The 26,535-nt window shown below is 34.5% G+C and overlaps 1 protein-coding gene across 4 annotated transcripts; it reads right to left on the bottom strand.

Moving 5' to 3' along the window:
- ptk2ba (protein tyrosine kinase 2 beta, a) lies at positions 1-25,564 on the bottom strand. Of its 4 annotated transcripts, none has more exons than XM_016233907.1 (32): positions 25,290-25,563; positions 24,506-24,593; positions 23,365-23,591; positions 22,870-23,048; positions 21,796-21,883; positions 21,517-21,596; positions 20,682-20,744; positions 20,547-20,601; positions 20,281-20,421; positions 18,888-18,962; positions 18,147-18,248; positions 17,913-18,024; positions 17,637-17,676; positions 17,209-17,243; positions 17,052-17,096; positions 16,867-16,964; positions 16,648-16,729; positions 16,469-16,569; positions 15,365-15,480; positions 13,993-14,093; positions 13,790-13,879; positions 13,256-13,460; positions 11,839-11,935; positions 11,682-11,738; positions 11,134-11,250; positions 7,738-7,884; positions 7,257-7,292; positions 7,091-7,115; positions 6,411-6,457; positions 3,852-3,986; positions 3,679-3,759; positions 1-453 (listed from the first exon to the last, which is right to left on the bottom strand). In XM_016233907.1, exons 3-32 carry the CDS (start codon positions 23,569-23,571, stop codon positions 238-240), a joined length of 2,973 nt encoding a protein of 990 aa, XP_016089393.1. In that variant the 5' UTR covers positions 23,572-23,591; positions 24,506-24,593; positions 25,290-25,563; the 3' UTR covers positions 1-237. The 4 variants fall into 4 exon arrangements, with proteins under 4 accessions (XP_016089393.1, XP_016089392.1, XP_016089394.1 ...); XM_016233906.1 differs by having other exon boundaries at positions 24,506-24,564; XM_016233908.1 differs by lacking the exon at positions 7,257-7,292 and having other exon boundaries at positions 24,506-24,564; positions 25,290-25,564.
- Between the last annotated feature and the right edge of the window lie 971 nt (positions 25,565-26,535).

Genomic DNA, 26,535 nt, shown 5'->3' with positions numbered 1-26,535 from the left:
ACAAAACTGTATTTATTTCCTCCCACAAACTTTCCTGAGAATAAACATCTATGAAAACGATTACAAGCAAACACTTGTGAAAATACATCTGCAAACATTCAATGTCGAAAGCACTGCTTTCATTATCATCCAGAAGCATAAATAAAGCAAGTTGTACCAGTTCATTTCAGTTCAATTCATCCTTCAGCTTTCTCATTGGATGAAACCGTCTGTCTGACGGCCAATCAGGGATCAGATCTAGGGTGTGGCGGGTTTGGCCACATTGGCCCGCACTCGGGCCTGGTCCACAGCGTCTAGCAGGTTTTTGGAGTCCATGGCCAGCGTGTGAGCGGCCGCCAGCATCTGTTTCTTACACTCGTCCTTCAGAGACGTGACGGCGTTCTGCTGAGCCAGACGCATCTTACTGATCAGCTCGGCCAGATCCTTATTCAGCAACTTCTGAGTTCCTTCAATCTGACGAGCAGAGAGCAGCCAGAACAACACTTTATACTTTCTAATGTATAGAAATATTATGGATTCTCTTCCATCCCAGAAAAAAAAAAAAAGGCAATTATGAGTTTTTATCTCATAATTCTTTTATCTTGCAATTCTGAGGGGAAAAAAAGTCAGATTTATGAGATGTTAACAAACGATCTAACAATTCTGACTTTTTCTTTCTTAAAAGTTGTTAACTCACAATTGAGAGGAAAAAGTCAAGCTAGTTTCTGGCATGGAATAAAAAAATAAAAAAGGTAAATTGCGAGGAAAAACAGTCACAGTTCTTAGACAAAAACTCGCAATTTACCTTTTCTAGTTTTGGAAACAACTGTTTTTCTTGCATTTCAAAGTTAAAATTTCATCATTTATTATTTATTATTATCTAGGGCATAGGTTTGATTTTGACATTGGTGGGGACATAACAGCAGACAACACATCATTTTCGCATTTATGATCAACTTTTGACCACAGTTTCATGTCATCTAAAGTCTTTATTTATAGCTACGGTAGCTAACAAACTCATAATTCATAAACAGAGCTTTTTATGTTAGCATATTCATCAGACAATAAATACACAATTTTGATTATGTAAAACCAACAACATTACAGCAGCATTTTAAAGGGGTCATATGATGCTGCTAAAAAGAACATTATTTTGTGTATTTGGTGTAATGAAATGTGTTTATGCGGTTTAAGGTTAAAAACACATTATTTTCCACATACTGTACATTATTGTTTCTCCTCTATGCCCCGCCTTTTTGAAATGCTCAAAGTTCATAGGTCTGAAAAAGCGAGGTGTGCTGTGATTGGCCAGCTATCCAGTAGTGCTACTCTACACTGCGAGAATAAAGGTTACGCCTTCGTTTTTTGCGTGAACATTTGGGTGGCGTTATGCAAATCTTCCCACATAGTGAGGTAGACATGTGGGGGCGTGTTAAAATGAGCCGTTTTAGGTAGGCGTGGCTAACTCTTAACTTTTATAAAGAATATCTCTTTGGATTTGAGACTTTAGTCTTTGCAACTTTACAGATCTTCTTTATGCACCAAGAGCTTGTAACACTCCAAAGAGAAAGGAAAAATTGAAATCGCATCATATGACCCCTTTAAGATGTTTTCTTTGGATTGTTTAAATACTCAAAAGAGAATACATCAAAATATAATAATTAATTTGTGTTTTCTGCTAGCTAAATTTCACATATGACTCTGGCTCTAAAATCTGCCTCTCTTTTTTTTTTCAGAGTTGAGCTGGACAAGTATATGGAAAATATCCAAAGCTCTGTTCATCCTAAAAAACTGTATTCTATGTGTCCACTTAATGTGTAAATGTATTACTTTTTTTGTTAACCTGGTAACACATCCCTTACAAAAATTAACCATGGTTTTACTTAAAAAAGCACAATGGTTACCATGGTGACCACAAAGTAATGATGGTTTTGCTACACTTACCATAGTTTAACCATGGTATCTGTAGTAAAAAAATTGGGTTATAGGCTACAAGTGGTAATCTACACTACCACACTTTTACTATAATAAAACCATGGTTCATTTTCTTAAGGGATTTGTATCTGTGTATACTTACTTTATTTTTCTTTGTTTTGTTTTTATAACTGTACTGCTTTAATGGTTTGATGTTTCATACTGTTTCATTAAGAAAGAAAGAAAGAAAGAAAGAAAAAAGATTTGCGATACACGCTCCGAAGTACCGATCTGAATCAAATGATTCGCGATACAGGCTTTGAAGCCTGAATGATTCACGAACCCGCTCCAAAGTTCTGATCTAAATTAAATGATTTGTCATACGTGCTCCATATTCCCAATCTAATTCAAGCTCCGAAGTCCCGATCTGAATCAAATGACTCGCGATAAGCGCTCCGAAGTCCCGATCTTAATCAAATGACTCACGATAAGCACTCCGAAGTCCCGATCTGAATCAAATGACTCGCGATAAGCGCTCCGAAGTCCCGATCTTAATCAAATGACTCACGATAAGCACTCCGAAGTCCCGATCTGAATCAAATGACTCGCGATAAGCGCTCCGAAGTCCCGATCTGAATCAAATGCCTCGCGATAAGCGCTCCGAAGTCCCAATCTTAATCAAATGACTCGCGATAAGCGCTCCGAAGTCCCGATCTCAATCAAATGATTCGCGATAAGCGCTCCGAAGTTCCGATCTGAATCAAATAGACTCGCGATAAGCGCTCCGAAGTCCCGATCTGAATCAAATGACTCGCGATAAGCGCTCCGAAGTTCCGATCTGAATCAAATGACTCGTGATAAGCGCTCCGAAGTCCCGATCTGAGTCAAATGACTCGCGTTAAGCGCTCCGAAGTCCCGATCTAATTCAAATGACTCACGATAAGCGCTCCGAAGTCCCAATCTTAATCAAATGACTCGCGATAAGCGCTCCGAAGTCTCGATCTGAATCAAATGACTCGCGATAAGCGCTCCGAAGTCCCGATCTAATTCAAATGATTTGCAATACGTGCTTTGAAATCACGATCTGAATCAAATTATCTGCGATCCAATTGGAGCGCTTTGAAACAGTCAATCATTCTGCGATGCAATGTTTTTTAACTGATTTGGAGTTTCGAAAAGCTCTGTTTCACCCATCACTACGTGCTTTTTAAAATCATTAGAAGTGATTCTAATGAATGGTTTTAAAATGAATGGTTCTTCTGATCTGGTTTTTAAAAGTGAATGGAGTTTGAATCAATCGGAGCGGTTCCAGAGTAAATGACTCACTCAATTGAATAATTTTGTCTGTTCCTGTTTTGTTTTTTTTCGCCTTCAGCCATGTTTACATAACACTGTCAGTACTACTACTGGCTTAGCTCGCTAGTTTTATGAAATTAACTGAAATAAGTGTAAAAAGTATTATGTTTACAAATAAAATATTCAAATTTCCAACACAAATACGAACATATTCAGGTGAGGTAACCAGTATACTGCTAACTAGTAATTATTGCTAGGGACAATTTAGTAATTTCTGGATATTGTGAGACATGTCCCTAGTGTCCCTACTAAATTCTACGCCCTTGATTGTCATCATTTATCTCACGATATGAGAAAATCTTACAATTTAACAATCTAATTGAAATAAAAAGTAACAGTTACACTTTTTTAATTTTTGGGAAAAAAGCTTTGAGAATATATAGCTCAAGTTGAGTAATTTACAATAGCTTTAGTTTCACGATGCTTTACCTCCATTCTGATGGACTCATGTAGAGTCGGGAGGATGTCGTCCACACTGCGGATCAGACTGCGCAACGTCATTCCTACCAACTGCCAAATAAGACAAAAATGACCTTACTGAACACAGAAACACGACTCCATACATTAAGCATTAAGAAATACAATGTTCAAAGTCATCCTACCTTCACCACAGTGATGTACTCTGAGGCTGGTAACGTGTTGACATCGTTCTTCAGCTGCATCACGACCTTCACCATCTCCATCACGTTATGATAGACCATGTCATCCGTGCGGTCCAGTTCTGCTGTCGGCGCCGGCTATGATGGACAGAACAGTCAGTGCTAATACATGCAGCAAATCATTGCATTAATGTTGGATTTGCATGCATTGGATGCATGGATTTTATTAGAACAAATGTGACCGTGGAGCACAAAAGCAGTGTTAAGTCGCTGGGGTATATTTGTAGCAATAGCCAAAAAAACATTGTATGGGTCAAAATGATCGATTTTTCTTTTATGCCAAAAATCATTAGGATATTAAGTAAAGATCATGTTCCATGAAGATATTTTGTAAATTTCCTACCGTAAATATATCAAAACTTTATTTTTGATTAGTAATATGCATTGCTAAGGACTTCATCTGGACAACTTTAAAGGTGATTTTCTCAGTATATACATTTTTTTGCACCCTCAGATTCCAGATTTTCAAATAGTTGTATCTCGGCCAAATATTGTCCTATCATAAACCATACATCAATGAAAAGCAAAGCTTATTTATTCAGTTTTCAAATGATGTATATACAAAAATTGAACCTTATGACTGGTTTTGTGGTCCAGGGTCACACATAATGAGAATCTTTCTTGTCTTGTGATTTAAATCATGTAAGTGTTGCTTCAGTATTAAGATAATTTTCTTAGTTTTTGTTGATATATAGAATTAGCTTTTATTTCTATACATTCAGTTTTCATTTTAATTTTAGTAAATTTTTTGTAAAGCTATAATTAAAAGCTACAATAGTACATAAATATTAATAAAATACTAACACTGTTCAGTATTAAGATAATTTTCTTAGTTTTTGTTGATATATAGAATTAGCTTTTATTTCTATACATTCAGTTTTCATTTAAATTTTAGTTAACATTTTAGTCAGTTTGTTGTGTTTAAAAAATGTAAAAAATAAAATTTAAAGCTATAATTAAAAGCTACAATAGTACATAAATATTAATAAAATACTAACACATTTTCTTAAACTGAACGTGCATGGTCTGAAATCAGATTTCAGAGCTTTAGCAGTTTTTATTTTTATATTTTATAGTTAACGATTTAGTCATTTTGTTTTATCATTATTAAATATTTCTATTTAGCTTTTTTAGTTTTAGTAATTTTACTACTTCAATTTAGACTTATTTCAGTTAGTTGCCAAGACAACATTTCTCATTTTTGTTTTTTAAGTTCAAGTTTTTTATCTAATATTTATATTTTATTTTATTTCAGCTGTGTTTTAATTAACACATTTTTAATATGTACGTTTTAGTTTTAATTAATGATAACAACACTGGTGCAAGATGAAATGTTTTGGCCCATTCTCCTTTTTATAGGCTGTAAATGTATAGATAATTTCAATAATTCAAAGATAATCTCAACTTTTAGGAGTATTATTAGCATTTGAATGGCCTTAATTATAACAGACATGAAATAAAAGCTGTTTTTTATTATTATAAAAATAAAATAATTTATAGCTGCTATGGGCTTTTTTATTACATTTTAAATTATTTCATTACTTATTTCAGTTTTATTTTTATTTTTTTTAGAACTTAAACTTAAATGAAAATGAGAAATGTTGGCAACTAGCTGAAACAAAATAAGTTTACAATTTTTAGTATTTCACTTTTATTTTATTTCTAATGTTTATATTTCAAGTCTGTTCCAAAGGTTAGAACTGAGCTGGGAAAAAAGGCGTTTAAGTATGCTGCTCCCTCTTCATGGAACAAATGACAGAAATCTATGAAAATTAATACGCTGGTCTCATTGGTCGCTTTTAAGAGGATGTTAACTGACTTGGAGGCAGTCACATCTGGCTGTAGATGTTCTGCCTGATGTGTTATTGATTGTGGTTTATTTTAAAGGATTCGCTATTTCAGTTGTTTTATGTTACTATATTTTGTACCTGTATGTATGTATGGTTGTACTGCTGCCTAACTTGGCCAGGACACTCTTGAAAAAGAGATTTTTAATCTCAGTGAGTTTCTTCCTGGTTAAATAAAGGTAAAAAAAAAAAAAACTATAATAACCCTGAACCATGTTGAACTTCTTTTAAAAATAAAAAAACTAACTCAGCAGTCTCTCAATTTTATTTATACCCCAAAGCCATTTTTACTCTCATTTGGTGCTGCTGACCAAAGCTACTATTAGCCACTGCATACAGCAGCTCGGAGACAGGAGATCAGTTTCATTTCAGCTCACAGAGGCTGAAGTCTGAAGATTGGTGGAGAGAGAATCTCAGAAAAAACCTCCCTCATCCTCGTTCTACTGAGCCATTATCAAGGTGAGCTCACAAGGCCCAAAGCTCATCAGGTTTTAGTCACAGAGCTCCCAGTAAAACCGCCGCTTTGATTGCTGCAATCTGCTCGTCTGGAAACTTCCAAAGGACGGCTGACACCTTTACTGAGCGGCTTCAAAAAGAGATCAGAAGTCTCTGCTGGCCTTCAGCCCGTCCCTAACCGCATTAAAACCACAATTACCTGAGCGGACACCCGCGGGGGCTTCTCCGGAGGAGCCTGGGAAGGAGCTGAGAGAAACAAAGTCAAAAGACAGCTGAAGATGGTATATGGAAGTGATCATTAAGATAACAATGGCTACTGACTGAAATAAGAAAGAGTAAAGGAATAGGTGCATCAATGCCAGTGTTGTTATTGTTAACTAAAACTACAATTTTCGGTAACTGAAATAAAATTGAAATTAAATAAAATGTCAATATGAGAGGAAAAACCAACTTTAAAAACGTAAATGAAAATGAAAATTGTTGTCTTGGCAAGTAACTGAAATAAAATAAGTTTAATTTAAAATACTACAACTGCATAAATAAAAACATTATATATTATATTTAAAATAATTATAAAAATAAAAGAAATAATAAATCAAATTTAAAAAATATAAATATTAAAAAATGCAATAAAAAAATGACAAAAGCACAAAATAATTCAAAGCTAAAAAATGTAAAAGATTAAAAATTTAAATCTATAATAGTACATAAATAATACTAATACTAATCAATGCTAAAAAATAACAGCATACAGGTTTTATAGACGTAGGCAAGTAAATGTCAACTATTGTAATTTTGGGTGAAATATTCCTTTAATCTGTTTATCGATCTTTGTTTATATAGTTTTAGGTATTTTTGTGCGTGTTAAAATGAACTGACCTTGGCTTGGCTCATTTTCTGACATCTAACATAAAAAAGAGAAAAGGATGTTAATGTTGTGTAATTATAGTGCATTACAGTGGAAGACAAAAGTCATGATGGGACAAGATAATAAAAATGAGACTTCTATTTAAATAGAAATATTTCATATATAGAAGTATTTTACCACTTTAGCCTTTGTGTCGTCATTGGCAAATGGATCCTGAAAGAGAAACAGAGCAACATAAGGATGAGCATAAAGTCAACATGAAATGATGAAACCCATTTTACTTTCAGAATGTGACATATTTCAAGACGAACAAGATCAAATATAAGACAGAAATCCATAGGGAAAGGAAAAATCAGCCAAAAAGGAAAGTCATTTCAGTGGAGGAGCAAGTCATTACTTTTGGATCAAAGATTAGAAAGACTAATATTGTCTTCTTCTGCACTGATTAATTATGCATAATATAATCAGCAGCCTGTAAATAATATCAATTTGGACTTTATGTTAACTTTAATCTATTTTTATATAACAGTCGTTTCAAGCTCCAGTCGGCTGAGTAAATGCATTTTATTTGTTACTCTAAACTTAAACTCATTGTAATGATCCCAGTGAGGATTGCATATTGCCACAGTTTTAACGAGAGATGCTACTGATGACTAACCAGAAGCTTCTCTTCTTTCTCCAGCCACTTGTTGTCCTCCAGCATTTCCTGTTTCTGCCTCCTTAAAGTTTCCTGCACGCACTGCCTCTCCATTTCCCACAGCCGCTGAGCGTCTTCCTTACTGTTGGGCTCCAGGAAACCTCGTTCCTTCACAAACACACACACACACATGCGCTGACATGTACTGCGGATGAGGAAAGCAATCAAACGAGGAAATAATGTGACCACTCCAAAGAGAAAGGAAAAAATGAAATCGCATCATATGACCCCTTTAATAACAAAAGCACGTAACAAAATTATTAAACTAAAATTAAAATGAAAACTGGAAATATAAAAATAAAAGCTAATTCAAAATATGAATAAAGACTATAATAGTAAATAAATAAACTAAAATAACACAGATCAATGCACCAATGATCAATTAAGAAGTAAAATTACTCAAATTAATATAAATTAAAGCTAAACAAAGTTACTAAACTTCAACTAAAATTCAAATGAAAACTGAAAAGTTTAGATGTGTTCAGGCCAGGACTCTTATTGAACGTGTGAAGTTTGGGGCAAATCAGACATTGAATGGCTGAGTTACAACAACTTCCTTTTCCATGGTGAAACATCTTTAACCCTTAACCCTTTAACGAATACTCAAGATCTTTGCAATTTAACATGGCAAAGGCCTTTAGAGTAGACTGACCAAATATAATGTTGATGTCATTAAATCTCTAGGAGGAGTTCGTTAGAGAGTAAAACATGCCACTTCCTTCAATGAAAACTCAAGATCTTCGCAATTTAAAGCTGCAGTCCATAACTTTGTGTTCAAAATTTACCAAATTTATATAATAAGCGAGTACAGTACACCATGAATCCATTTTCCAAACCGTGTTTTTGGCTTGTCCTGAATCACTACGGTACACCTATAATAAGTGTTTATATTCAGACTATTTTAGACTGGTTCGGGTAGGTACCGCTGCGGAGTAGCCCAGTACCTGCGTGATTCGTCATAGACATAAACAGAGAGAAGTTGCTCCAGCTACAATGTTCTTCCGCAAGATGGACGCCGTTCTGTTTATTAAAGGGTTAGTTCACCCAAAAATTCTGTCATTAATTACTCACCCTCGTGTTGTTCCAAACCCGTAAGACCTTCGTTCATCTTCGGAACACAATTTAAGATATTTTTGATGAAATCTGAGGGCTCTCTGACCCTCCCATAGACAGCAAGGTAACTACCACGTTCAAGGTCCAGAAAAGTACCAAGATGATCGACAAAGTAGACCTTGTGACATCAGTGGTTCAACTGTAAAGTTACGAAGCTACGAGAATACTTTTTTTGTGCAAAGAAAACAAAAATAACGACTTTATTCCACATTTTCGTCTCTACTGCGTCACTTGTGGACACGCGTTCACGACAGTACCATGACGCGAGCGTGTGGCGGTGACAATAGTAAACACTCACAGTTGAACCACTGATGTCACAAGGTCTACTTTGTCGATCATCTTGGTACTTTTCTGGACCTTGAACGTGGTAGTTACCTTGGGTGGTAGGGTCAGAGAGCCCTCATATTTCATCAAAAATATCTTAAATTGTGTTCCGAAGATGAACGAAGGTCTTACGGGTTTCGAACAACACGAGGGTGAGTAATTAATGACAGAATTTTTGGGTGAACTAACCCTTTAACTGTTAGAGCGCCAAAAGTTACGGACTGCAGCTTTAATGTCACACAGGGCTTTAGATTACACTGAGCAAATTTGGTGTTGATCTGTTTAAATCTCTAGGAGTTCATTTAACACCACGCAAAACGGCAAAATTGGCACAAAACGGACTTCTTACCGGGGGACTTTTTTGTAGGTATTGGTGTGTTACATGAGTCTACCAATTTTCATACATGCATGTAAAACAGCTCCAGGGGAACTTCGTTGAAATTTTATAGGTGGCACTATTTGAGCTATTTTGCCACAACCACTTCTGAGACCCATATCAGACGTAAATTTTCGAGCATGTTTAGGCCCTCAAAAATGCGATTCATTATGGAGAAGAAGAACAAACTGAGCAATTACAATAGGGTCCTCGCACCATCGGTGCTCGGCCCCTAAAAAGGTGATTCAAAATATTAATAGATACTATAATAGTATATAAATAATTGAAAAAAACTCAGGTCAATGCATCAAATTTTAGTTGAAGCACTAAAATTACTAAAATGTATACACATTTAGGCTAAATAGAAATATAATAAAAATATTAACAAAATGACTCAAACTTAACTAAATCTAAAATTACAAAAAATATAAACAGCTAATTTTAAATATTAATAAAGGCTAAAATACTAAATAATACTAAAATACCACTGTCTTGCACTACACCAAATTTTGTCAATAACCTGTAGCTCAAACACTAGTTCATGGTGCTAGCAACGTCAAGGCCATGGGTTCGATTCCCAGGGAATGTAACTGATATACCTCGAATGCAATTTGATAAGAAACCTTTGCCAAATACATAAATATAAATGCAAATGTAGTGAATCAGAATGTCCCTCTCCCTGAATTATAGCAGGTAGCAAATCATGGTTCATCTGTGCGTCCTTTGTTGTAGTAACATTCATACTTTATAATTTCCTTTCTCGAAAGGAAAGAAGCCATGAATAGGTTGCAAAGGAAGTGGCTAAAATTCATTCATTGCGAAAGAGTCTTTTTTCGTCTGTGCACAAGCTGTCGTTGGTGGTTTTGACAGAATGTGATTTAAACTAATGGCACTTTGCTACTTAAAAAAAAAAAGAGCCCTTTAATATGTACCCACCTGAACTTCTTGTTTCAACAAGAAATACATTAACATAGGAAAGAAAGCTCATTAGGTATTTTTGGACAGTGTTTAGTCTGTGAGTGCAATGCATGTTTCATTGGCATTTTAAAGACTTATTTCAAGGAGTAGTTCACCCAAAAATGTAAATTTGCTGAAAATTTACTCACCCTCACCCATCCAAGATGTAGATGATTTTGTTTCTTCATGGAAACAGATTTGGAGAAATGTAGCATTGCATCACTTGCTCACCAACAGATCCTCTGCAGTGAATGGGTGCCGTCAGAATGAGAGTCCAAACAGATGATACAAACATCACAATAATCCACAAGTAATCCACACCACTCCAGTCCATCAGTTAACATCTTGTGAAACCAAAAGCTGTGTGTTTGTAAGAAACAAATTATGACGGCACCCATTCACTGCAAAGGATCCACTGGTAAGCAAGTGATGTAGCATTACCTGTTCATTAGAAAGAAAAAAACTCATCTACATCTCGGATGCCTTAAGGGTGAGTAAACTGTCAGCAAATTGACATTTTTGGGTGAACTACTCCTTTAAACACACAGGAGCGTGTTTGCAGTACTGTAGGCAGGTGGCGCTCTTACCATACTGCCACGGCGAGGGGACGGCGGCAGGGTCAGCGTGCAGCCGGACACAAGCACAGGGCGCCAGTCTGGCGGGCTGGCGAGGGCTGGCGAACTAAAGCGCAGAGACTCGGGCAGCTGGAAAGTTGGGCGTGCAAGCAAGAACACACAGACAGACACAACTAAACCACATGCTAAAACATATTCACACAGTGACATGCATAACATGGCGGTGTTGAGTGCAAATGCAGAAAAGCAGGCCGAAACCACAGCTGCTGGAAATGGTGTGACTTGACCTAGATAGACGTGACCAACATGAAGCTCCTATCTAGTTTACAGTTACGGTCTACCAATTTTAAAAGCATCACCCACCGAGTAAAACATATTGCTCAGAGGTTTCTCTTTCATTGCTCAGGAGACATAATAGAAGTTTCATTTAAATATCAACTTGTTTAATCTTGGGAAAATTTGATGAGAAAAGTTCATATTAGTTGATCTACTTATCACTACAAAGAAGCTGCATTTTGTGCAATTAAAACAACTACAGAATTAATAGGAGGAAAAATCACCTGGAGATGTAGACGTGGATTGAGAGTACTGAAACCTGATGGTTTCATTCTTGATGGCTTTTCACAAAACAAGAATGAAGATGAACAGAAAAGGAGTGAGTGTGATACACAGAACGAGAATAACAGCGTGAGAAAAACACAGTGAAAAGACAGACACCTTCGGTGGAGCATCAGTAAACGGGGTTATATTTATGGAGCGAGTTCTGGCTCGCAGCTCCTCCACCTTCACTTCCTTCTCCATTTTATGAACATCACTGTGGGAAGCAAATAGAAACATTTCATGTTACAGTTTGTATTTTTTTTATTGTTATTTTTTAAAATGTTTTTTTGTATTCTTTACATTTTTATTTTGTAATATTTATTAGATTTTTTTTTATTATTAATTTTTATGATTGATTTGAATTTTGCATTATTATTTATATATTTTATATTTATTTATATTGATTGTAGTTTTATTATATATTTAAAATGATTCTTATTTTTATGATTTACATTTTAATTTTAATTTATTATTTTTAAATATTAATCTTTCCCACAATGTCCACTTACAGTGTTAGCCAGTTTGTATTTATTATTGTTGTTATTATTATGTATATGTTTATTTTATTTTTAAAATATTTTTGTATTATTTACATCTTTACCTTTTTAATATTTATTTTATTATTTGTTTTACATTTTAAATTTTTTTATATTCATTTGTTACATTTTGATTTTATTTTTCATATTCACCTTTCCCTCAAAATCCACTTACATTGTTAGTCAGTCTGAATTGTTATTTATTATTATTAACATTTATTTTTTATGTTTTTATTATATTTACATTTTTTTTTTTTACTACATTTACATTTTTATTTTCTGTTTAATTTTTTTAATATTATTTATTTATATTATTTTTTACATTTTTTAAATTGTTTTTTGATTATCATTTACATTTTAAATTTACCAGTTTTAATGTTCATTTTTTCCACTTAATGTCCAATTACAGTATTAGTCAAGATCATAATTTGGTTTTTAGTAGTGCTGTCAAACGATTAATCGCATCCAAAATAAAAGTTTTTGTTTACATAATATATGTGTGTATACTGTGTATATTTATTAAATATATATACAAATATAAACACACGCATGCATATTTAAGAAAAATATGTTATGTTTATATCTTAAATATATTTATATATAATATAAAATATAAGAATATAAATATATACATGTAAATATTTTCAAAATATATACTGTATGTGTGTGTATTTTTATATACATAATATAATTATATACACAGTACACATACATATATTATATAAACAAAAACGTTTATTTTAGATGCAATTAATTGCGATTAATCGTTTGACAGCACTAGCATTTAGTGATAAGTTTCTGATGAGTCAATAGGTACCGTTGATGCGTACTGTGGGTAATTTGTGAAAAAAACAGAATAAGCAGTTTTAACAGCTTATTTTTAATAAAAGCTCTATTTTGGGTCTGCTTTGAGCTCTGAAATGCATACTTGTGACTCGTTTAATGGTTCAAACTGACGACCCTTTACATCTTTGATGACTAGGGCAGCAGTGATGTACCTCAGCTTGCACACAAGCTCTGCGAAGCTGGGTCTCTCGACGGGGCTGTAGGCCCAGCAGCGGGTCATGAGGGAGTAGAGGGTCGGTGGGCACCGCTCGGGTTTGGGCAGACGGACGCCCTGCTCCAGCTGGTTTATCACATCCTTGTTCTCCAGCCAGAAGAACGGCTGCTGGCTTCCACTCATGATCTCCCACATGCACACAGCTGAAAGGAGAAGCACAGGAAACCGCCAAGAATCAGAAACCATAAACTGCTTCAGAAATGCATTGCAAATCTTCAAGATGCATGGCATTGGGAAAGATGTGGCTCTTCACAGGAACCGGCTTTGAATCAACAAGACTGATAACAGGAAATAAGAATTCACATCATGATGACGGCTTGAAAAATCCTCACGATTAGGTTGATCTGTTGCCTAATGTGATCCGAACAGTGATTGAGCTTTGAAAAGACTGCATTACGCTTTGTGCAAGTGACATAATGCGTCATGCATGTTTAAACGCATTGATCTCACGTCATGCTTCAAAGTCACTAACCAAACATCCAGACGTCACTCGCCGAGGTAAAGCGTCTGAAGTTGATGGACTCCGGCGCCATCCATTTAATAGGTAATCGACTCACGGAGGCTTCAGAGAGAAAACAAACAGTGTCATTTGACAGCATTAGGCATAAGAAAAGAGAGTGAAATATTAGACTCAAACTGCATAAGTTTAAGCAGACTAGTCAGTCTTAGTCTTGCCTTTGTAATACTCCTCCTCTTCTATGTATCGGGACAAGCCGAAGTCTCCCAGCTTCACACAGTCTGGTTTGGCAACCAGCACGTTTCTCACAGCAATGTCCCTGATGGAAAAACATTGAATTGAATAACTTGATTATGCACCACTAAAATAGATTCTGTACAACCACAGGCATGAGATACAGATGATTATCAAAAAGGAGATGTGAAGACACCAACAAGCAAATGCAGTTGAACTTTGAATGCATGTATGTTGTAGGAGGGCAATTTATAATCGTATGTCCTAAATTTAATATACAGCATGTGTGTGTATATTTTGGGGTCAATAAGATATTAAATTAATAATTTTATTCAACAAAGATGTGTATAATGTGATACAAGATTTCTTTTTCAAATAAATGACGTCCTAACTTTCTATCAAAGAAATCCTGAAAAAAAATCAGGGTCTCCTTAAAAATATTTGACAGCACAATTTTTTTCAGCATTGACAATAAGAAATATTTCTCAAGCAGCAAAGCAGCATATTAGAATGATTTCTGAAGATCATGTGACACTGAAGACTGGAGTAATGATGCTGAAAATGCAGATTTGCATCACAGGAATAAATTATATTTGACAATATATTCACATAGAAAACATTTATTTTGAAATGTAATAACATTTAACAATTTTTAGTTTTTACTATATTTTTTTATCATATAAAATGCAGTCTTGCTGAGCACAAGAGACGACTTTCCAAAAAAAAGATAAAACCTCAAGGTAAAAATCATTCATTAACAGAACATTTAATGGTGTGTGTCATTTCCCCAAAGTGTGAAAAAAATTACACGCATTTAGTATGCCTAACATTTTAGCTGCGAAATTTGCAAAACAAAGGCATGAGCCACTTTAATCCAAAAATATTTAAAATGCTATTAAACAACATACAATCTAAGATGAAGTGGAAATGCTCATGACGTTGCAGAAAAACAACAGATTTCTTCAGTCATCATGTACGTCCATTATTGCACATTGTTAGTGAACAAATAAAATTAGAGTCAAATGCTTTATAATTCAGATTATAATTTTTATGAAGAAACACTAGACGTACAATGCAAAATGAGTGGTTGTGCGGATGTCCCATATAATGTTCTCTACCTATGACCTTGATTTTTTACCTTCTGCTTCAGCTAAACTTTTACCCACAAGAGTGTCTGACACTCTTCTGAACCTGAGACGAAGTTAAAGTAAGTGAAGAGTCAAGAGGAAGAGATGTTTATAAGCAGCCTGTCTGCTATAACCAAACCAGACCAAATCCTTAAAATTTCAAACCAAACAGGTATTGATTATTCACAGTAATTGCATAAACTGTTGGTCACAAGGTGAACTGATGTACCTGTGCACCATGTTAATGCCCTCTAGGTAAGCAAGAGCTTTACTGATCTGAAGACTGTACAGGATCAGTGTGACAGTGGTTAATTTGTGCTTGTTCTCCAACAGGTAATTTCCTAGCTGAAGAAAAACAGAGAAACCAGGATGATAATAAAGTCTGATTAACAATATTGCATAATGTACTAATATGAGTCGGATTTACCCCTTATTGTGACATAGGCAAGAGTGATTGTTGAAGGAATAGTTCATCTAAAAATTATAATTAGCTAATAATGTACTCACCCTCGGGCCATCCAAGATGTAGAGTTTGTGTCTTCATCAGGTTTGGAGAAATGTAGCATTGCATCACTTGCTCAGCAATGGATCCGCTGCAGTGAATGGGTGCCGTCAGAATGAGAGTCCCAAGCAGCTGATAAAAACATCACGATAATCCACAAGCTAAAAGCTGCATTTTTGTAAGAAATAAATCCATCATTAGTTAATTTAACTTTAAACTGATGCTTCAGTCTAAAATACTAGTCCTCTATCCATAATATTGCTTTCTTTAGTAAAAAGGTAATCTGGTCTGAATCAAGAGAGAAACGTGCATAGGTCAAGCGTTGTTTATATGCAAAAACAGATCAAAGCAAATATGTGGGTTAATTTTGATGTGAGAGGACAACAGGGGATGGACTTTCAGTCTATTATAGATTACAGACTAATACATTAGTCGAAAGTGGCTGCTTGAAGTTAAAAACCTTAATGATGGTTCTGCTTGTTACAAACATGCAGCATTTTGCTTCACAAGATGTTAATTGATGGACTGGAGTGGATTACTTGTGGATTATTGTGATGTTTTTATCAGCTGTTTGGACTCTCATTCTGACGGCACCCATTCACTGCAGAGCATCCATTGGTGAGCAAGTGATGCAATACATTTCTCCAAATCTGATGAAGAAACAAACTCATCTACATCTGGGATTGCCTGAGGGTGAGTCCTTTAACAGGCAAAAAAAAAAAAACTATTCTTAATTCTTCAGTAGTTTTGTCTGATTTTCATTGCTACCAATTTTCTTGGATATGAACAAACCTAGACAAGCTTGAAATCATTCAAATGAATGAATCTCACCTCTCCATACTGGTAAAGCTCCATGACAATCCACACGGGATCTTCCTCGATAATTCCTACAAGTCTCACAATGTGCAGATGGTCCAGTTTCTTCATGATCACTGCATGAAAACAACGATTTTGATCATTCTATTCAGGCATGTATTGGATTCTACAGGTGGAAGATTGAAACATCTTACAAGCTTCACTCATGAACTTCTCCTTCACATCAGCTGAGCAGTCCTTGCATGTCTTCACAGCCACATTCACTCGCTCTCCTGTCTGGAGGAAGACACAAGATTCATGAGGTTTCTGTCCTGAAAGCTGAGCTTGAATAAGTTTCTAGTGATTTCTACTAAATCCTTGTGATCTGTTTCGCTGAATATTTGGGCCTGTAGGTGTGTGACTGATGCACTAACCTTGCTTTTATAGATCCCATCATGCACCTCACCAAAGAAACCTTCACCCAGAATCCGGCCGAGTACAACGTCGTTTCGTAAGATGCTGAATTTACATGCTGGAAAACAAGTGTTTGAGATCAAAATGTCAAATAAATTGATAAACGACAATTAATCTGTCTCTTAAAATATTATTTGGTTCTTACTCGGAACTGGTGTATCTTCTGGTATCTCTGCATAAATATCTGAATCTGTGGGGGAAAACACACAGTGGAATAACATTATATTGATTAAGCTATCTTTTATAAAAAATGTGCATATTATAGGCAGTATTTTTGCAATATTATATTTAGCTTTACATACTTTTGCTTTCCCTGTCAGATCTGGTGTTTTCCATACTGTTTTGCAATATAAGATCAGACAGGGTCAATAAGACAGAACCGTCTTAATTATCATATATGTATATATGTGTGTGTATAAGTTATAATCATTTATAATATTTATTAAAAATGATATATATAATTATATTAAAAAAATAAAATACAAAAATTATAACTTTTATATATAATTTTAACATATTAAAATTACGTAAATACATAATTTTTTCATTAAATCAGCATATTAGAATGATTTCTGAAGGATCATGTGACACTGAAGCCTGGAGTAATGATGCTGAAAAATCAGTTTTGGTCACAGGAATAAATTACACCTTAACTTATTAAATTAAAAAATTATATATATGTATATATATATATATATATATATATATATATATAAACATCAGTGCTCACCTGCTGGGTAAAAGAGGGAGAGAGATCCTAGATTCTCTGTCTGGTAAACATAAGCAATAGTTTGTTATTAGTATGGTGGCAATCACAGCGCACACTGTGTTTCTACACTAGTAATGGTCAAGCACTTATTAGGCAAGTCAAAAACCATTTAGGCAGAGGAAGTACTTGAACTGGTTTCATTAGTGGATAATTAATTGGATTAGTGGATCTCAATTTAAGATACATGATGATGTTAGTTTCATGACCTAGTAATACAAAATAATAAAACCCACACACCTTTGTGTACTATTAAAGTTGTCTCATTTCCGTGCTCCAAACGACAGTAACCATCAATTAAATACATCATGTTCTCTGCGATGGCCAGAGAGGCTATGCTGATGGACAAAGGCTGAAAATGACAACAGAAAGATCAAATCTTTTAACATGCATCATTATGATCTTCATGAGAAAAGGTTAAATGTTATATAGCAATCAAGCATTAATTTCAAGAAGACGTGTGGATCCATTTACCTGTTTAGCTCCTGCTATATCTATATGTAGCAGCGTCTTTCCGTCATTCTGAGGTGTGCATTTAATACTTCGAATTTGTGCAAATGTGGCTAGACAGACCGGCTAATGAGGACATAAATAAAAAAAAATGTTAATATACATGAGCACATAACAGGGTTATTATATTTAAGTATATATATATATATATATATACATATGCACACACACACATACACATACAAATATAACTGGTTTCAGCTACACTGAACAAATATAGTTGTTGAAAAAGTTTTTTACTCAGAAATAGCTAGTAAATTTCACAATTAATTACAAAGAAACAGCCAATAACACATTAAATGTGAAATTTTGATGTGGAAAGATATTTTCTTGAAGAAAATGTATTTTCATGTAAAACACTCCCAATCTTAGTTTACTGTCGCTTAATGTACTAAAATAACCAACACTAAAACTGGAATAAAAATGAATAAACACTATATAGACATATTAAAAACACTGAAAATAAAAAATACTAACAATTAAATTAAAATGAAAATGAATATTAATAAAAACTATAATGTATCTCAATAGTATTAGTATCCCAATGATACTAAAATAACACTATTGATTTCTCACCAACGACTATTGGCAGATGCAAAATTTTTCCATTGTGGTTAACTGACAAAACAGAAGTGGTTATTGAGTGCTGTGTTTTAGAGAATAGGTCAAGCGGTGGGATGGATGTATGTGAGGGGATCTTCTTACCACAGAGCTTTTGTCTGTACGCTGCCGAATACCTTTGGGCCCGATGACCAGATCCACAGAGATGCTCCATCCTTGCTACAGAAGAATAAACTGTTACACTGAGCAACAACTGCAGCTTTTACACAACAACTGCTGCTTGATGAACATCTTCATCATCTACACACATTCATATCAATGTCACGCATTAGATAACAAAATAGCAAAGCAACATGCTATCTGTGCTGCAGAAAGATAACACAGGAAGGAATTTCAAGTAAAACACTTTATAAAAGATGTTTGTTGGGTTTTATACAGTATGATGGAAAATAAACAGATATAGTACTGAAAATGAAGATGAAAAGTACTGAACTTGGACTTCATAGTCACTGGAAAAGTTTTTGCAGGATTTAATTGCTAATGACAGTTGCTTTAAAACTCTTATGTAATGCAGTGGCTTTCACACGATTGTATACATGCCCACAGTGTCTAAAGACATTTTGGGGCCACTGAATTTATCTGTCCAACCACAACTACTTCAGAGATTAAACGACACACATCACTGAAGGAATAGTTCAAAGTTCCAAAATGACAAATTTGCTGAAAATATGTGAATGGGTGCCGTCAAAAACAGCTAAAAACATCACAATAATCCACACGACCTCAGTCCATCAGTTAACATCTTATAAAGCAAAAACCTGCATGTTTAAGAAACAAATTCATAATTAAGGCATTTTTTTGCCTTTTTTTAATAATTATAGTACAGTATAGAGATGACAGGAAGCAAAGTGGGAGAGAGAGGGGGGCAGGATCAGGAAAGGTCCTCAAGCCGGGATTCAAACACAGGACGCCCGTAGCGCAACGGTGCTATATGTCGGCCATTGGTGCAGACATAATTAAGGCATTTTTTCTTTAAATCATCACTTCCAGCCAAAATATGTGTCCATAATCCATAACAATGTTTCCTGCAGTGGAAAAAGTCCATTCACTGTTGTCTCTCACATCAAAATCCACCCACATATAAACTGTTTTGACTTGTAAATGGTGCTTGATCTGTGCAGATTTCTCTCCTGATTCAGACGAGATGACTTCTTTGCTGGAAAAAGCTATTATGTATTTGTTTCTTGCAAACACGCAGCTTTGCATTTCACCAGATGATAATTGATGGACTGGAGTGGATTACTTGTGGATTATTGTGATGTTTTTATCAGCTGTTTGGACTCTCATTCTGACGGCACCCATTCACTGCAGAGCATCCACTGGTGAGCAAGTGATCCTTAACTTCCTTCAAATCTGAAGAAACAAACTCATCTACATCTTTGATGGTCTGAAGGTAAATTTTCAGCAACTTTTAATTTTTGGGTCAACTACTGCTTTAACATGGCTGTAACTTAAAAACACCATGATGGGATCTTACCACCAGCTCACAAGAAAAAACCTCTTCATCAAAACTGGAAAAGACAGATAATGTCTCAAAGAACTTGATGATGCACTGCTCTTCCTTCAGCAGCGCAAACTGCTGGAATGTTTGCTGGATCAGTTTCCGCAGCTGCTTCGGCTGTTTCACACCAGACATATATGAACAATATTTCATCATTATTAATCATAAATTACAAAAGCTGTTAGCGTGTATTGGATTGCTATGCTGCTTTATTCTCAAAGAGGTCAAGAAAATGTTTTCACCTTCATACTGTCGATTAATTCTTGAGGAAAGAACAAATCCAGACCAACATCTTTCCTGAAAGGAGCAGAAATGCCATCAATGCATTGTGTATATTCTTGAGTAAATCTATCTAAAGCACGATACAAAGTACTTACTCCAGCAGATCGAAGTTTGATTTTTTCTCCAGGCCGCTGGCATTCATGTCTTTATAAAACCTCCTGTCAGAACAGGAAAAATTAAAAGCATGTAATCTGAAAATAATTTTTTAAGCATTCTGTGTATTGTGTACATACATATTATGTTGACTTTTATTACTACTTGGTTTGAATTAAAAAATTTTGTCATGCATTTAATGTGTACCACCTATTTGATCTTCTTTTACTATCATTATAAATTAGGTTTCCTTTTAAAGAAATCTAAGATGTAGATGAGTTTGATTTACCGACAGATTTGAAGAAATTTTGCATTGCATCACTTGCTCACCAGTGGATCCTCTTGCAGTGAATGGGTGCCGTCAGAATGAGAGTCCAAACAGCTGATAAAAACATCACAATAATCAACAAGTAATCCACACCACTCCAGTCCATCAGTTAACATCTTGTGAAGCCAAAAGCTGTGTGTTTGTAAGAAAAAAAAATCAATGAAGACATTTTTAACTTGTGGATTATTGTGATGTTTTTATCAGCTGTTTGGACCCGACGGCACCCATTCACTGCAGAGGATCCATTGGTGAGCAAGTGATGTAATGCTACATTTCTCCACAAATCTGTTCTGATGAAGAAACAAACTCATCTACAGCTTGGACGGCTTTAAGTCAATTTTCAGTACATTTTTATTTTGGGGTGAATAATGTCATTTTTACTTCATGTGAAGTACTTGGTGCTTTCTGTAATGCTTTTTTTTATTATAAAGCAATTTGAGCTGCATTTCTTGTAAGGTGCTATACAAACAAATGTTATTATTATTATCAGTTCATCTGTATAAATATACCTAATCTCCAGACAGCCCAACTGCAGCGCCATCCCGTCACTAACTCTCCTCGCGCTGTGTTGCATGTAGTCACTGCGAACCTGCGTAACGACAGTAATAACACACCTTCATTCGCCTTTTAGATGTGCAAACCACCATTAACACTTCAGCGCTACATCAAACATCCACAACGCCTCAGTGCAAATGGCGTGACTCATGTTTCCTTCACTTTTCTGTGTGCCGTTTCAGGATATGGAGTGGTAAATGTGAAGAAACACTCCCTATGTGACAGGTACAGACCTGCTGGTAGAAGTAGAGCATTGTAGTTTTGTCATCCTTTAACTTCTCCAGGAAATCAGGAGGAATGTAACGGATCCTCAAGTCATATCTGATCATGACGGCAGAACAAAAACAGGATTAGGAACCTATACAAAATTGATTTCCAGCACTGTAAGAAGAACTCCATGAACTATAGGGCAAAATATTTCTTCTGGGCCAAATATAGTTTGAATGTGATATCTTCAAAACGAAACCGAACATTTAACGGTAGCCATTGAAAAACTACGGCTACCGTTAAATGTTCGGTTTCGTTTTGAAGATATCACATTCAAACTATATTTGAATGTGAATGTGATATGTCAACTTTTTAGTTACCAACATTGTTCAAAATATCTTCTTTTGATCTCAACAGAATAAAGAAACTCATACAGGATTGGAAAAACTTCAGGGTAAGTAAATGATGACAGAATTTAAATTTGGGGGTAAATTATCCCTTTAAATATAAATTTAATTTTTACCTTCAAATGCCAAAGTATATTACAAAATGTACTTGAAGTGGCAAGAATTAAAATGAATTTGGGATAATGCAAAATGCATTAAAAAATATATATTATAAACGATATACACTATCACTGATGTAGGATATAGTTTCCTCATCCATATTAAGAAGCACAACTGTTTTTAACACTGATAATAATGTTTTTTGAGCAGCAAATCAGCATATTAGAATGATTTCTGAAGGATCACGTGACACTGAAGACTGGAGGAATGATGCTGAACATTCAGCTTTGATCACAGAAATAAATTAGATTTTAGAATATTTTCAAATAGAAAACAGTTCTTTTAAATTGCAATAACATTTTGCAATTTTACTGTTTTTACTGTGTAAAATTTTACTTAGTGAGCAGAAGAGACTTCTTTGCCGATTCCAAACTTTTGAACGGTTGTGTTAATATATTTAGACTGAAAATATATTAAAAATGGCCAAAACTTAAGATGAAATATGAGCATAATGAAAATACATTATTGCAATATAGTTTAAAATTAGCAATACTTTTTTTAAAAATATTTCTGCCATGTGGGACACGCACACACCTCCACTCTGCCTCGACGTGCTGCTGTTCATATTTCTGCTCCACCTCTGCTACGGTGAGGTTTGGGTGCAGCCAGTGAACCTCGTCTGATTTGAGGTGTTTGAGCAGCAGACCGTAGCATTCTGAGAACTTGATGTTGGGGCCGAGTCGTCCACTGTCCAGGATGGACTGAATAATTCTCTGCAAAATGAAATCATCATTTAAATCAAACATTTATACATTAGTGGATTTATTTCATATTTAAGACTATATGTTTAGAGCTTTTTTGCATTACTTTAATTTAATTATCATTGTCATGAAAGGAACGTCTTACTAATGAAAGAAAATAATTTTCTCCATTATGACATTTGGATTTTATTTAACATTCATCATGAAAACGATACAAAAAATCTTAACTCAAAGTGATCTTTCATTATAACAACAGCAAGTTGTGTTGATAACATGCTTCATATTGCAGTCATGATTAATGTGTAACAATGCACGTTCATCTTCTCACCCTGATATTCCAGGAACTTTCACATTTGACCAGTTTGAAGTTCTTGCCCAGGTTGGAGCTGTTGCTGATGAAGCACACTTTGAGGATTTTCACCGGCCCCGTCCATTTATTCTCGATGGAACCGGCGGGCATCTGCAGTGGACCGGGAGGAGGCGGTTTCCATGATAACGTACTGGTGTCACCTGACATCTCTACATAGGCTGTCATTTAGCTATTTAGACTTTTAGCTGCGTAGTGAGATGGAGGAGAAATAATACATTCAAGTTCAGGCAGGAACGTTACGCAGCCAAAGGAAATCAATGAATGACTCAATAATAAACTATGAGAACATGAAAATTGTGAATTCTAGGGATGAATCATTTCCTGATATATGGTAATCAAAGTCAGAGAACAGAATCCGTGAATTTTTTTGTTTTTGTTTTTACATTTACACTTGGAAATATTTTTTAAAAATAGGAGTTTGAATATTTTTAAAACAAAGAAATGTTATGAAGTAAAACTAAAAGTCATTTTAATGCTCAGCAGACTCTAAAATAAAATTAAAAAATATATAATAATAATAATGTGGGATTAATTATTATTATTACTATTATAATTATATAGAACTATCTCACACTATGCTTAAATGTCTTAAAAGCAGCTTAAATGTAGTTTTGTTAAAGATGTTAAAACAAAAAATGTATGAAAAAAATAAAATAATAAATCATTATTATTATTCTTGTTGTTATTATTATTAATAATTATTATAAGAATTATATAAATCCTAGCACTGTCTGAAAGTAAGCTTGTCTTAAAACAAATAAAAGTTAAGTAAATAAATTAGTAATAACAATAACAACAACAACAAGAACCTGCATTCGATTATTATTATTAGTATTAGAGTCTGTTGATCACTTAAAATTTATTTAATTATATAACTTTATCTGACTGTAAGCATAACTGTCTTGGGAACAGCTTAAATGTAGTTTAATTCAAAACATTCAGTGCTTTTATCAATTCTAAAATAGCATTCTGTCACATTTCATACATAAATTCTCATATTACAGACAGCAGTAGTAAAAGCACATGACGTTCATGACCAAACACACGTCAGCACATGCAACTTGTCTAATGCAAGACATCAACTAATGCAACATCCTACCTGGACATGCTCCATGTCTGATGTGTGAACCAGTTTACTCCTGTGTTACCGTATGATCTCTGAGTCACAGGACAGAAAACGTGACAGGCTAAAATAATGACAACATTCACAGCGTTTTTCAGTGTCTAAAAGAAAATAGGAAGTGAAATGAAGCTTGGTTAAGCTTCGCTAAGAGAATTCTACAAAAAAATGTTGACTACTATACATTGACTATCAACTACTATATGTCTCTTAAATGCATCAAAACCATCTACCACAACTTTGGTTTCCTGTCATGTGGTATCAGATTCAGAGATGTTACAGTATGTGTTGGAAATTCTGAAGGTGTTGAACATTCACACTTTGCCATGATAAAAAAAATGTTTTGAAGAGGAAATAAGTTATGTTGAAGTTTCTTTTTAAAGGAAATGCATTGCGTTTTAATTCTGAGCATTGCTCTACTATTAAACTACTAAACAATTTGTTTAAATCAAACAGCTAAATATTGTGGTCATGTTTTACAGCATCAGCTCAATATTCATGAATCATGATTGACAACAACAATCATCCCACAACATCCATACAAATGCACATCACCTGATATCAGACAATGCCTCATATTTCTGACTCTTTCTGCCCACACCACCATTAAAATAAAGTCAAATGAAAAATGGAAACATCTAATGATATTTGCACCACATCAGCATCCACTGAACTTCCTTTTTAATGCTACACACTGTGACTTCAAGGTTTGAAACGGTCAGAATCTCTAATTGAAATATGAAAATGTAAATGTGTCACAGACCTGAGCATGAGCTGATGTTCAGTGCAGATTTCTCTGGCTTTCACTCTCTGTCATCCGGTGTTTGTTTAATTCATACGAATCCAAACTGTCAGAGTGTGAGCTGAAGTCCTGACGTGAGTGTTTTGGACACACCCCACGCATGTCACTGACTTCCTCAAACTTCACACCACTTCATCAGAGCTGCTGCTGCTGTTGCAAAAACACACAGGCACAGATCACAGAAACTACATTACAAACACTATTTGTGAGGTCCTCCTCCTTCCTTATGAATGTCCTTGGAAGTTGGTTTTCTACTATATTTTTGAGGATATGTTTCCTGATGAATTTCCTCAAAAGTTGGTTTTTGACATTTTACTATATTTTTAAGGCTATTTTGTCCTTAGAAGTTGGTTTTCAACATTTTACTATAATTGTGAGGATATTTTGTCATGAATGTCCTCAGAAGTTGGTTTTCAACATTTTACTATATTTGTGATGATATTTTTCATTATGAATGTCCTCAAAAGTTGGTCTTCAACATTTTACTATAATTGTGAGGATATTTTTGTCATGAATGTCCTCAAAAGTTGTTTTTCAGCATTTTACTATAATTGTAAGAATATTTTTTATTCCCGAATGTCCTCAAAAGTTGGTTTTTAAAGTTGGTTTTCAACATTTTACTATATTTGTGATGATATTTTTCATTATGAATGTCCTCAAAAGTTGGTCTTCAACATTTTACTATAATTGTGATGATATTTTTGTCATGAATGTCCTCAAAAGTTGTTTTTCAGCATTTTACTATAATTGTAAGAATATTTTTCTTCACAAATGTCCTCAAAAGTTGGTTTTCAACATTTTACTATAATTGTGAGGATATTTTTTCCTCACGAATGTCCTGAAAAGTTGGGTTTTCAACATTTTACTATAATTGTGAGGATATTTTTTTCCTCATGAAAGTCCTCAAAAGTTGGTTTTCAGCATTTTACTATAATTGTAAGAATATTTTTTATTCCCGAATGTCCTCAAAAGTTGGTTTTTAACATTTTATTATAATTGTGAGGATATTTTTTCCTCACGAATGTCCTCAAAAGCTGGTTTTCAACATTTTACTATAATTGTGAGGATATTTGTTTCCTCATGAAAGTCCTTAAAAGTTGGTTTTCAGCATTTTACTATAATTGTAAGAATATTTTTATTCATTTTTCTTCACAAATGTCCTCAAAAGTTGGTTTTCAACATTTTACTATAATTGTGAGGATATTTT

The sequence above is a fragment of the Sinocyclocheilus grahami genome, unplaced genomic scaffold (assembly GCF_001515645.1).
Source record: "Sinocyclocheilus grahami isolate Dianchi unplaced genomic scaffold, SAMN03320097.WGS_v1.1 scaffold440.1, whole genome shotgun sequence".
Lineage (NCBI taxonomy): Eukaryota > Metazoa > Chordata > Actinopteri > Cypriniformes > Cyprinidae > Sinocyclocheilus > Sinocyclocheilus grahami.
The sequence above is the reverse complement of the archived record's forward strand: the minus strand, read 5'-3'. Positions and strand labels throughout refer to the sequence as shown.